The sequence below is a fragment of the Equus caballus genome, chromosome 24, assembly GCF_041296265.1.
Source record: "Equus caballus isolate H_3958 breed thoroughbred chromosome 24, TB-T2T, whole genome shotgun sequence".
In the NCBI taxonomy this organism is placed as follows: domain Eukaryota; kingdom Metazoa; phylum Chordata; class Mammalia; order Perissodactyla; family Equidae; genus Equus; species Equus caballus.
Genome location: NC_091707.1, coordinates 42,687,971 through 42,702,479, shown reverse-complemented (window position 1 = coordinate 42,702,479; position 14,509 = coordinate 42,687,971). Strand labels below are relative to the sequence as shown.

General features: G+C 39.5%; 1 protein-coding gene across 4 annotated transcripts in view; it reads right to left on the bottom strand.

Annotated features, from left to right (window-relative positions):
* Positions 1-5,552: 5,552 nt before the first annotated feature.
* FLRT2 (fibronectin leucine rich transmembrane protein 2) overlaps positions 5,553-14,509 on the bottom strand; it is a 97,356-nt gene continuing 88,399 nt past the window's right edge. For 3 of the 4 annotated variants that reach the window (XM_023628211.2, XM_023628212.2, XM_070249130.1), the window contains exon 2: positions 6,729-13,575. In XM_023628211.2, coding sequence (XP_023483979.1) covers positions 11,220-13,202 — 1,983 coding nt within the window. In that variant the 5' untranslated portion in view covers positions 13,203-13,575 and the 3' untranslated portion in view covers positions 6,729-11,219. 4 annotated transcript variants of the gene reach the window in all.

Genomic DNA, 14,509 nt, shown 5'->3' with positions numbered 1-14,509 from the left:
CTGAAAAGACAGAAAATGCATTTAATATTTTAAGAAACAATTTTGCTTTATACAATTTTTTCACTGTAGGAAAATCTAACTTTGATACTTTTTATTGAAATAAAGTACTTTATAAATATATCTTCTTAGTAACGTAGTTTGAATTTCCCTGTTTTAAGGGAAAGGTAATTGTATTAATAAGATTGAGTTTTCTTCCATTTGCTTATTTTTCTATTCCTTAGTAATTCTTCAGTCATAATGGGTTTGAGTGAACTCCAGTCAATGCACTGAACACTTGACATTACTTATCTCATAGACTCCTCACAAGTATTAGTACCCCATTTCACACATGAGAAAACTGAGGCTTAGGAGCATTAAGTAATATCACACAGGTAGAAAGTGGGAGTTCTCTGGATTCCACAACTCCTGCTTTTAATGACTGTGCATATTGTTTCACAAACATATCGAGTTTGCTGTTATAACCAAGGGGAGACATGTCAGTCTTTGTAATAAAGTTAATGAAAGTGAGTGTCAGCATGCCCCTTGTTTTCTATCCCATACACATCTTTCTGAATTTGTAAGAAAATAGGACATAAATCAGCTCAACTACTGAAGATAAACTTCATGGAAAATCAACAAAAATGAAACACAATTTAAAGTCCAAAAGAACTTAAGAAATCAACCAAACTCTTATGCTTTCAACTAAGAAGAAACGAGCCAGAGATGAAGGGTCTTACACAAGATCCAAGGGAGACCCGAGCTATGGATCCCAATTTGTTGGACATTAGCTCCCTATATTTTCAGAAAGTAACTGACATTCATCGAACACTTGGGGTGTGCCAGACATTGTACTGTACTGCTGTTGCTGAGGTAAGTTTTGTAATTACCCCTTGTACAGATGAAGCACAAACGTGCCCAAGGCCCAAGGTTAGTGTGGGTTGGGGCAAGGATGAATCTAGCTCTAGACAGCTTTGAACTCAGAATTAAAGAGATTTGTCATGTTTCAATAATTTAGCTCCCCAGCCAATAGGCTGTATAGAAACCGCTGTTTTCTATCAGACGTGATTGGCCTCCATTACAAAACAACGGGTCCCCCTTACTTCAGATACACTAGTGGAGTGTATTGTAGTCCATCTAACAAGGGCCAATATGTAAAATATTTAACAATAGAAAGAGCTGGGCACCAATCTATCAAAATAGACACTGACCCAAACAGAAAAGAAATTGGTTATAGATCATGAGAATGCCAGTATTGATTTATACCTGCCAAATAATTGCCCTGAAACCAATTAAACTCTGCAGCCAAGGACTAGAAGAGAAAGTATTTTTTCCCATAGCATCCAAATGTCTGATCTTCTGCATTTATTGAGCAAGAAAATATGAGATAAAATGGAAAACCATTCTAATGTAGACCCCAGTGAGTGAGCTGCTTTGAGACTATTTTAACTACCATCAAAAGAAAGTGTACAGAAGGAAAAACCAAGACAACCCAGCTGAAGAGGATGCATGCCTCTTAATTACAACTGGACTACAAAATTAAGAATGGTATTGATTGCAGAAAGTAACTACGTGACAGCATGTAGACTATCACATCTGCATTGCAGACCCCTTAAAGCACTCCTCCATTTGGTTGTTACCATCCCCACTAACTGCCAATCAAGTGTGGATGTGGAGACCATAGTTGGTGGTATAGTAGAATTAAATAAAACTATGTCATTTAACATTATAGATTTTTGAAACAGGAGGTTATTATCTTGATTTTTTTAAATGTTTCAATTTCCCAATGTCTTCTGAACATTCTTTTTGATACTCACCACTTTGATACATTTCCTGAATTAATTTTCAGCAGTAACCACACCTGCATATGCTCTGCAGGTTAGAGAGGAAATATGCTACATATGTTACATTACAAAGAAACCTATTCTTTTTCCATTCAACAGTGCTATTCAGTGGGTCAGATAATCCACTGAGAGATCAGATAATTGGCAGGTGTGATTCAAGAAGTTTTCCGAAAGGTGGGCATTTGAATTGTATCTTGAAGGAGGAACATGTCACCGGACAGAGGAGAAAGTGAATGTTGTAGGATGAAAGACCTTGAGCTAAACTACACCATGAGACAGAGGACCTGGTATTGTTTTGTGTTGCCTTATGGGACCTCACTTTCTCAACTTTTCCAGAAGAATAAGGAAAATGGAAAACTCTCTGTCAGACATGTGTTAATATGGTTGTACACAGTTATGTGGAATTTTGGATGCTAATTATCTTGAATAGATGATCCCTACATATAATTCTGATCTTAGCACTCCCAAAGGTTGGTTTCATCACATAAGTTGGGCGATATGTCACCTTGTGCTTGTGAATTGCGATTGCCTGTAAAATACTAGGTTCTTGATGGTATTTAGTCAGACCCAGATACTATGTTAACTGTAACATATACCTTAAGTTCTGACCATCATATGTATTAGTCTTCACTGTCTCCATTTAAGGTAAAAGAAACAGATGACCATAAAGTGTAAGTTATTAAACAAGGCCAATTGACAGGTTAATGGCAAAATGAGTCAACCCATTTCAAGTCTGAGTTCTTAATAACCACCACTCTCCACTGCCTTCATTATGAGTATCATTTCTAGGAGAGATTATTTATTCTCATGGTAATAACCAAGATACTACAACATGAACCTTTAAATGGCATGTGCCATATTTTTGATATAGGATATGACACAGTGAATAATGACTATCCCTTTTTTTGTTTTTGTTTTTGCTGAGGAAGATTAGCCCTGAGTTAACATCTTTTGCCAATCTTCCTTTTTTTTTGCTTGAAGAAGATTAGCCCTGAGCTAACATCTGTGCCAGTCTTCCTCCATTTTATATGTGCGTCGCTGCCACAACATGGCTGACTAGTTGTGTAGGACCATGCCTGGTATCCAAACCTGCGAACCTGGTCTGCCGAAGCGGAGCACACCCAACTTAACCACTACACCATTGGGCCAGCCCCTGACCAACCTTTTGATATTGCTAATGGAGATGAAAAAAAAAATCTACCTCTGCTTTTTACATACGAAGAATTCATTTTGACCAGCAAACTGGCAAAATGTCTTACTTTGACTTTGTATCTACCCATACTTCGTATACATTTTATGATGGTGACATTTTGTTGCAGAACAATTCTCTAAGATATCTCTTTATATGCCTTTCTGTAAGCTGGCTCAGAGTTTTAAGGTTATCTGTAAAGTATAAAAAGGATGTTCTTCAAATCATTTTAATAGTTCTCTCAGCCTTCCCTGTGGGTGAAGACACATCCTGATTCCATCTAGAGCTTTCAAATCAGATAAATGTGCGGCCACGATATCATCACAAAAACAACATTTCCGTCAAAAATATAGTAATGGGTAACCAAGAGACTTTTAAGAAAATATGTACGTTCTGTTGCTTCTTACAAAATGCATTTTGTGGCATTTGAACAAGGCTTATTCTGCATAATTCAGAATTCTACAGCTCTATCTGAGGCTTTTAAAAAAGTCGTGTAGCACTAGGAGATTGACAGGGTAGCTGTCATTGGAGCTGCTGGTGTGCGTGGAGAGCTGACCCCACAGGGAGTCGGACATGACTACAGAGAGCTGACCCCACAGGGAGTCGGACATGACTACAGAGTTTCACGTGCTCCCTTCACACTTTCTCCAAAAGCATTTGCTGGGCACCTACCAGGGGCTGGACACTGTGCTCAGCACTGGATGAGGTCCACACAGACCCATGAAAAATTACAATATAGAGGTGCTGTAAATAAACGTATTTTAAGGTTATATTAACTGCACAGAGAGATCAGATAATTGGCAGGTGTGATTCAAGAAGTTTTCCGAGAGGCAGGCATTTGAATTGTATCTTGAAAGAGGAACACATCACCAGACAAAGGAGAAAGTGAATGTCATAGGATGAAAGACCTGGAGCAAAACTATAGCAGTGTGAAGGCGCTTGCGATCTCTTGGAGAGAGATGGAAAGCTCTTGGCTCACTGTAACTCTCTATCTAGTCAAGAGCACATCATAAATGAGGAGGAAACACTGCTAAGGAATGTCAGGGAGCAACATATGTGGGACGACACAGATGTCACACAAGGCGTTGGAATTCTCTCTCACAGTAATGGTAATGGAATAGTTTGAAAGCAAGACAGTGTCACAAACAAGCATTCTTAATAGATTATCCTTTGTCCTGCTGTGTGTAGGAAAGGTTGACATGAGATAGGCTAGAGGAAGGATCTTAGCCATGTCGGAGTTAGGAAACTGAGAGAAGAAACGTTTGAGAGAGCAGGTAGGTGCTGAAACTAGAATTGCCGGCTGATTGTTTAAACGTAGGAGTGCCAGCACTCAACGAAGGCAAAGAGGCAGGAATAGCCTAGGCCATGTGTTGAATACCAGCAACTTCTAGGAAAGACTTTTGGTGACGCAAAGTTAACTCTCCTGGAAAAGTCTTACCACCAAAACCTATGAGGCCTCAGGAAATATCTACTGAATGAAAACAAAACTATACTAAGAAAAGCCCATACTACCCAAACCAGAAAGTTTAGCAGACTCTCTGAGCCAGCACAGTTTTATATTTGATTAGGAAAAGATCGACCCAATATGGAGATTTATTATGTCATCGAAATGACAAGAATCCCCCTAAGGATATATTGAAATTTTCATCTAGTTTAGACTTCACAGCAAGAAAATGGGCAAATGTGATCCTTAGTTGGTGTATGTGCTACAATGGTATCTGGTTTGGAGTATAACATTAAAAATTCTTTATCCCTAACTTTCTGTATAACTAATAAAAGTAAAGGTTGAATAATATCCTCTAAAGCACATATTATTTGTGCTATAAAGAAAAGCATAAATCCAGACGCCAGTTTGTTAATGCCATAATACATTCTGACATTTGAGCAGCTTCAGCAGATCTAAAAAATACTTAGAGCAACCTCTCAAGTATGAAACAAATTCATTACTAAAAATAACCTGACTCAAGTCCTTCTAATAGTTCTCTCAGCTCACCCTGTGGGTGTAGACATATCTGATTCCATCTGAAGCTTTCAAATCAATTAAATGTGCAACCATCAAATAATCACAAAAACAGGATTTCTATTAAAAATAGGAAGGGATGACCAACAGATTTATAAAACACAGACATTTTGAGGTTTTTAAAAATATTCCCTTGATTTGTCACAAACACTAATGGATAAATGCATCCACTGAGTGAAGTTATGGTATCTCCATCATCAAAAAATCTTAAACATTGGCTAAGAATTTGTCCTGAAGGCTAGTCAATCTTAAGGCTAGTCAATTTACTAAGAGGGAAGAAAACAGTTAAAGAGTCCATGGAGTCAGACACCATTATTATTATTTTGGATTGATTTCTATCCTGGTGTTCAATGGAAATTTAAGAGATTGCACATATAATTACCAAATACAATTTCTAAATTTTCAAGTACTTGGTATAAACTTGAAAATTTAATTCACATAGAGCTCTGATTTTATCAATGCACTATCATTTTGTTCCACCTATTAAACACCAAGATGATCTAAAATATATGATAGATGCATCATCAAATTGACCAAGTATGTATGTCTCTTTTATTACCTTAGATATTCTGTTGAGTTTGAAACAATGTACAGTTACTACATGGGCTCTGAGACACTGGAATGTGTTAGAAAATGAGTTTATTCCACCATCTGTGAGCTCCTTAGCAGTGAAGTCATAGCTTTCTCTGAATCCCCAGTGGAACCTAACAGAGTACTCTGTAGAAAGTAGATGAGGAGTAAATACATTGGATGAACAAACACATTTCTTTAGGAACATAGTGGAGTAGAAGACATGCTTGATTTGGCTAAGACTGTATTTTATTCTTCTATGAAACCTCTGAACTCAGACCAGTGCCTGAAACAGAGCAGAAGGAGTTTAATAAATTTTGAATGAATGGTATTCCTTGACTAAGGTTCTGGTCTCTATAGAATAAAGTTTGTAACTCTTGGCAAAAGTAGCCAAGAATATGCGGACATTATTTTACAGAAGACCTCCCAAATGTAATATGAATAGCCTGTTACCACTGTCTTCTATAGTTAATTTTCCAACAGAGATCCTGCAAATAATTAATATTGTTAAGTGAAGTGTCATGATTTTATTTCCTGATTCCATCTCTGTCAAACACATTATTAGTGAAATGGCCAAGAGGGGTTAGAGAAAGGAGTTTTGGAAAATCATGAGATTAATCCAGTCAAACTTAAACATCTCAATGGATATGTTTTCATCAGTGCTCACTGAAAGTGTGGGTGGATGAGCTATGAACAATTATGAAGTAGAAAAATACCATGAGAATTGACATTTAAAACCAATAGTGTATACTACGAAATAGGGAAAAAGACTATTCTGATTGGATAACTACATTGGTATTTACTATATCCTAAACAACATAGATTTCACAGATATAAAATAATATGCTCAATGTATGTGTGTATATTTAAAAGATACTCATAGCAACACACGATTTAGTCAGGAAACAGAAAAGAACATGAGGATTTTATATAAATTCCTCACACTAAAAGGGCCAAACGCCTTAAAAAACAGAAGTTGTCTTCAAGGTAGGAGAAGATGAAAAATTCTATTACCTCCTTCATTCCTGCCATCCTCCTGCATCCACAGGAAGCATTCTTCATTTCTCTTTGCCGTTAACAACACAATGAACTGTATCCCAATGAACTTACTCAGATAAACACAATGTGGTTTTCTTTTAAAATAAGCCTTTACTGAATATATCAACAAGGTCCTGTATAGTGTAGAGTGAAGTTTGGCGTTAACAAAGTGTGCGACATGGTAGGTCTCAGAGGATGTGTGATGCCAAATCTTCCAGCCCCTTGTAGTCCCTTGTCAGCGAGAACACACTAAACATAAACCAGAAGCAAGTCAACACATGGTTCAAACAATAACAAATCATCAGGATTAACTTTCAGTGAGTAAAGACTGGTCCTATGAGGGACACACAGTGGCGACGCCTTCACTTGCCTATAAATCTTACATCCCGTGAATCCCTTTACAAATGCCCCAGTGTGTGTGTTTGTGTGTGTTCTGTGGGTGTGCACGCACGTGTGTGTTTTATAGTAGTTTAAAAATGTCTGTTGCAATGGCCTTGCTTTGTGCTCTTCTGCTGGATGTGCTGCTAGAAAAAGAAAAAACAAAAACTGTAGCAAAAGAATCTGATCTGTTCTAACAACGATATCATACATGTACAAAACTTTCTCCCCACAGACAGTGACAGGCATCCCCCATTGCCAGCAGTCGTCTTTCGACCCTGCTGAAGAAGTCAGAGCAGATTGTAAACTACAGCTTCCTACATTAGTATTTTGACTTAAAAAACAGAGTATCACTGAAGGTTTGACAAGACTAAAACTAGGAGGGGGTTTTTGTTTGTTTCGTGTATATGTCTCTTTCTCTTTCGGGCACTTTTTTCTATTTTTCTTTCTCATGAAGCTGGCAAGGTAAGTCATGAGCAAAACCATTACTCTCATGGTGTAAAGTAAAATTTAATGTCTCCTTGTTATAGGTTAGAGAAAAATGCTATAAACAAAGAAGTTAATGGAAAGTAACTACTTCACTGTCAAAAGTCGCAGTGGGCTCTGTGGCTGAGGTTTGCTGATCAAGTTCAGCATCTGCTCCCTGTGGACTGCAACAACGTTGCCTTGTGTCTGGAATGATGCTCTGCACACAACATGAAGAGCTTGTCCTCCTCAGCAGGGAGGGAAGTTTTGACTCCTGTGAAACAGCGAAGACCACTGCAATCTGCACTAGCAGGAAATTGGGCAGTCATATTAGCTACTTCATTAATACTTTTTACAAGACTGGTCACATTACGCTTTTCTTTAACCTCAGGGAAAATATCCAATTGTATTTTCAACAAACATTCAGAAAATTAGAAATTGCATTATTTCTCACAGGGTAGTGTGTTTTCCACTTGTTACACAAGGAAAATAGGCAGGGAACATACTTTTTGTCTCGCCTGTGGTTGTCCCATGGCATGGGTCAGCTTTGAGGGAAGCTCACGGTCTCTCCCATGATCAAACAATTCTCCCCAAACAAGTAGGTATTAATGACAATCCTGGGTATGAATGACGGTCAATGATATCACTGTGATCAGGGCTGTGCCTTTTTCTTTTGAAATTCCCCCTGCACAGTGAGAGTCATCTAGCTCTCAAAGTGGTCATATACTATCTGAAATCATCTCATTTGGTCAGATGGCATCCAGTTCTTTATAAACCACTGAGATTGGCTTTGTTCATGGATGTGGCCTGTACCTTCAACTTTGACTCTCGATTAATCTCCTCAAAATATGTAGTAATAACAGCAAGAAAGGCCCAAACACAGAGCAGATATATGGACAAAACACATTCCTGTGACTGAAAATGCCAATCAAAGCAATCCACCACTGAGGGGTGTCCAGCAGTTTTTCTAAGACACATAAGACATTACAAATTCCATGATGTGCTTTCTATCCTGGTGTAAGCGAGAGCTCCAAGGGCACTATTACAAACGGGAGATTGATCTTAATTTTAGCAGTCTTTGTCATGTTGTGCACAAGATCAAAATAAAGCCTATAACTAGATTCTCTCTCTTCAGGAACACATTCTAGCAAAGGAACCATTTCAGATCATTCTAACCATTTCACATGACTAGATGTCCGTTGTACCACTTAAGCCCAAAATAATTCCATGAATCCCATAAGACATTGTCGAAATCTCTCCAACCTTGGTCTTCTTGGCCCAAAACAAAGAAGTTTCAGCAGCCAAACATCCCTCGTTGGGTTATACATACATACAAATAAATGAGAAAGATTATTTTGTGGATAAAAGGAAAAGAAACTCTCAAAAGTCAAAGTACCATCATTTGAACACATAGTTTTATCTACACAGCCAAGGGGAAGAGGAGAGTGGAAGGGAATTATCCAGTTAAATACACAAAACCCCATGTCCTTGTCCTGAATTTTACTGCTATACTGATCACCTTCACAGACTGTCTTGTCCCTTCACTGTGTGGATCCAGCTTTAAAAAAGCAACAGGCAAAACTTGCTAGCTAAGAGACTAACATGGAAACCAAAGTCGCTTTAGAATTAATTAAAATTAATTCGTAGTTAATTTCAGCTCGACTGACTGCACAGTTTTGACTCTTGTGTCTACAAGATTATAGCTTCAGTTATTCTGTAATTTCGCTTATTCTGAGGGACAAGGGAGATTAAAACATATAAGTTGGGGTATATTATTAAAGAAAATAAAGCTCTTACTATAAAGAAAAACTTGCATAGCATTTTATACCTAAACTTTTACAAAGAAGACACATCACAGTTCTATTTTGTTAAAAGTGAGAGAAATAGAAAGCAAAAATGATTGTGACATTAACTTCATGGGTCCAGAAAATAGTGGCCAGTGGTAAAGCAAATGTGCATAGAGTGAAATGCCTAAATTTGATTTTAAGATGAACGTTCCAAGAGTGTATATTTTAAATAATGTATGTGATCGATAGCCCTTCTACATCTAAGGGATAGAAAGGGGTAAATTATACATACTCTCTGAGGATGGACATTGCTCCAAAAACATCTAGAACTAAGCCGGGATATCCCTCTCTTCTCTGTGCCCTCTGCTCTATGCCCTGCTCTGCCAAGGTTAGGGGAACAACACTTCATTCTATGACTTGTCCATTTTTCATCTGTTATCCTGTTATTATAAGATTGATGATCCCTCCACGATTCCCAAAGAAGAGGAACATCCAAGATTGAAAAGGAATAAATGAAATTTCAAAAATGGAACAGGATCAAAGTCAGCCCAAGGTGGAAACTCAGTATTGCTTTAAAATAAACAAACAAACAATATATTTTGGCCAGCTTTGATGTGTCCTTACAGAATTATTAGCAGTGAAAATTAGTGTGCATTTTAAAGTGTTAAATGTTTATGGATATTTTGTGCAACCAAGACTGGCATCCATAATTTTCCTTCAAATTTTGAGCAGAGGGGGATAAAACAAACATAGCATAAACAGCTAATTATGAAAATATATGTGAGGTGATTGGAAGACAAGAATTTGCGAGGGGATAAAGGTATTAATTCAAGCTATTTCAACATGATACTAACAAAGTCCATTGATGCAGTATAGCAGAACCACGGATCACTTGCTTTTGTCTAAATGGTATCAATAATTTTTAAGTAACCAGTTTAGTATATTCCAAATATTGATCCCCTGTTGGTCTAAATATCATGTTGACATAGCTGCAGTGAATCTACCCAAATAATTCTCATTATCAAAAATAATTCCATTCAATATAATTCTTCCTGTTATTTTATTAGCCTCTTCTAAAAAAAGTATTCTAGAATATATCTCTGTTGAATGTGATTCAACCCGACATATAATTTGAATAGTAACACTTTTAAAGGGAGTTTCCTTGCTGGGACATCATAGCTGCCCCTGAAGATGACTGAAATAAGATTCAGGTCTCTAACTCTCTTATCACATAGGGTTTGGGAGGCACGAGGAGTGATTTTTAAGTTCCCAGTCAGAAAGCCAACCCTGGAGTTGCGAGGTCTTTTCAAATGTCATCTCATTTTATCCATTCTGCCAGGTTGGGTTAACTTGGCTCATGGGAACTCACTTCCTCGTGATGCTTTCTACATTTCTTCTTTTTGGTCAAACCATGGTAACTACCTCCTTTCTTATACTTTGGAATTTTTAACTCTTCTTCCAGACTAGAAAGTACAGAAATAGCATGAAGATATCTGGGTCCTTTCTTGTTTTACCCATATTCTTTATCCTCCCCTGATAAGTCCATTTTAACCTGCCCTTTCATCTGACCACCCACTCTAAGAAAGGAATTTATTCTGACAGCTTCAACAGCGAAGTGGTTAATGAGCATCATGAGGAAGAATCACTCATTCTTTTCCCTTGGCGTTGGGTTCTCATTGTACAACCCTGTACAGTACTTCAGCAACTATTTTTTTTTTAAGATTTAAAAAGCAAAGAGTTACAAAACTGTTTGTAATTAACTTGAAATAGAAAAGATAGCACTTTTTTTTAAATCCCATTATATAGTACACCGTATAAATTACAGAGTATTCAAATGCACAAATGCATCCGTGTAACATTTATCAAATGTAATTTGCGTGTCTTTATGTGCACACACGTGTGTGTTCTCAAGAGTTTTACTGTCCGCCTTTATAACGCTGGGCCTCTGGCTGTCACGTATGGCAGTGCTCCAGGTCTGGCACACTGCTGTTGCAGTATCGCATGTTGTTGGGGATATGGCAGTCTGTGTAACTAATGCCCCCATTTGGGGTGTAAATGGGCTGCAGTCTGAAATCTCCTTTAAGGAGCTGATCGTTATTTAAGGAGACGATCTGAAAGCTGGTTTCCGTCATCTCCAGGATGGAATTGTCCTTCTTGGTGCCTGCCTCGCAATAGTCATCTTTCCGCCGGCCTCGGTTGTATTTCCACTTCTGCGAGGTGTAGCGCCCCTTTTTGTGCATGTGCCAGCAAAAGACGCTGAGTAAGACCACCAGCACAAATATCACTGCGCCCCCAATCAGGCCAGCCAGCAGAAAAGGGGAGCCCATGCTGTGGGACGTCGTCTGCTCGTGGCTGGAAGCGGTGTTACTGCCATTGTTCACATAGGAGGCATGCGTGGTGGCCTCGGAACAGATGGTGTCTTCCACAGCTCGGTAGTTAAAAGCATCCAGTGGCACTAAACAAATCCGATAGGTGGATCTGGGCTCTAAGTTAACCAGGCTCAAATGTTGCTTCTCACCACTGACTATGCGTTCCTGAACAATGCCCCCTACTAGACTGTGGCCCATTTTCACCCACGTGAGTTTGTAGGCCATCACAGTAAAGAGAGAGAGCCAGCTGACTTGAATGGAAGTGTCATTCACAAAATGGATAGAGAGTTGGATCCGTTCAGAAATAGGTGGGGTCACTCTTTCTCTGCCATCCCAGTCGGGAATTGTGGGAAGTTTCGATGTAGTAGGAGTTAGAGGCGTATAGCTTCTGCTGGGGGTTGGGACAGAGAGTGTGGGAGGCTGAGTTGTGGGAGAAACTGTACTTGGGGCTGGGGTGAAGAGAGGCAGGCCAGGGGTCGTGGTGGGACACGCCAAGAGATTCATATTCAACTCCCTAACAGCCATCCCCCGGACTTGTTCAGGACCTTGGCACATGAAACCCCGCACATTGAGAGATGAAGGGATATATTTGAGCCATTCTGTGACCCACTTAATACTGCAGTCACAAAACCAAGGGTTATTCCGAGCAGTGAGCTGCTTCAGGTTGGAGAGGTTATCAAAGACCCCTTGAGTCAACATGCGCAGTTGGTTGTTGGATATATCCAGTCGCTCCAGCTTGCGGAGATTTGAGAAGGCTGTCAAAGGGATGTGGTTTATCTGGTTGTCCTGCAGATAGAGCCTGATCAGATGTGTACCTGGGAGATCAGGAGGTGGGTGGGAGAGTGAATTCCGTACGATTGAAAATTCCTTGAGCTTGGTGAGATGGCTGAAGGTGCCCTCAGCAATGCCCTTGTTGGTCAGTAGGTTCCCATCCACGATCAGACGCTCCAAGCTCGTGAGGTTCTGAAAGGCCATGTCTGATATGACAGCAATTCGATTCTCATCCACTCTCAGCTCTTGCAAGTCCACAGGAAGCCCAACAGGCACACTGCTCAGGTGATTCTTGGACAGAAACAACAATTTCAGACTAACAGCCTCCCGGAAGGCCCCATCTTCCACCCCCACTGTGGATATAGAATTGTCATCCAGATGTAGCTCTTCGAGCTTCAAGAGCTGGGCAAGAGCTGCCCGTGATATGGTCTGAATATTGTTTTCCTGCAAATGGAGGACTCTGACATTCTTGGGAAGATTCATGGGGAATTCATCCAGTTGGTTGCCGTAAAGGTAGACGGTGTGCACCGACTGTACGTTGTGCAGTTCTGCAGGAAATCCAGCATTATTAATTTGGTTGTTGTGGAGGTAGAGTACGGTTACGCCCTCCGGGATCCCAAGAGGCACTGAGGTCAAGCTTCGCTCATTACAGTAGACAAAGTTCCTGTCGCAGCGGCACACGCTAGGGCACGCCAGGATTTTTGACACTTGTGAGTAGAGCCCCAGGGAAATGAGAAGCCAAGATTTCAGGAAAAAAGCCCCATGGCTGGGCCACTGTGTAGTCTGTAGGCCCATTTCTGAAGTACAGAAATAAAATACAACGTGATGAGGAAAAGAAAAAGAACAAAAAAACAGATAGTAAAACCAAAATGACTGGATGGGGTTCTGTCAAGTCCAGAACTCCAACTAGAAGAAAAGTCTCAAAGGCCCACGGTAAAAGAATCTTCCTGCGGTCTCTGGTCTTATCAGCCTGTGTTGCCCTCTTTGCTGTTGTCCTCCATGTGCGAAAAAATTTCAATAGGGAGAATTTTCACACGGGCAATGAGTGATGCCAAGTTATCAGCGGTCAACAGGGGCCCAACTGGGAAGGCAGACCTCCTTTCTTCTGTTGCAGGTCAGCTGAGTGTTGATCAGCCTACGAACTTCTTGATTAAGCTCGATCTGCAATCTGTTGTAGGAAAGTAGAGAGAGAAGAGTCAGTTAAAGATATTAATGGAAGATGTATTGATCTGACTGTACACCTTTCAAGAATAATGTGATTGGGGATAAACGACCAGAGTCAGTGTGTTGGCATTCAATGATATTCTAAGTAACAATAATTTAGTTGAAAAGTATTCAAGAGGTGAATGATTCAATTATCTTCAAAAAAAATCATACTGTTACCTCTCACTATCAATGATCACATTGTGAATTTTCCATCTCAATCAGTATCTTCCCTTAAATATCTATTTGCACAATAGGCACGCTGCTGAATCCGCTGAATTAAATAATGATGACCTACAAATCCAACTGGTCATTGTCTTGTTTCAAGATGAAATGAGTGACTGAGCAACTAATAAAATTTAAGGGAAAATGTGAAACTCTTTATAGTTATAAATAAACAAGTGCAAAACGAGGACTGACAAAGTCATTTAAAAAGAGGCATCCTTTTGATCTGACACTTTGACGACGCAGTATAAACCTAACGCACAGAAGCATGAGTGAAAGCAGAGACAGCACTTCTTCCTGCTTCCCCACTTCTTCCCTCCTCTCATCTTTGTCTTCCTCCAAAACGGCTTACACTCAAGTTACCAAGCAGAATGATCAAACTCCAGTCCATGACACATGTCCAGTTACCCCTCTTTTGGGACCGACAGGTACAGATGAGATACACCACTGTGATCCCATTGAGAGTTGCCAAGCTCATGGGTGGGAATAAATTGTTTTGCAGCAAAACCACCTTCCTCCCATTTGTGAGTGTTTTCCTGCTTTTAAAGAGGACTTTCAGCAAACTTTGAAACGATACAAGGCACAGTTGGAGAAATAAAGGCAATCCACAGAAAGTAATCATGCTTTCTTGCTCCAGAACATGTTCCATCTGTTTTTAGATTAGAGAGGTAAAG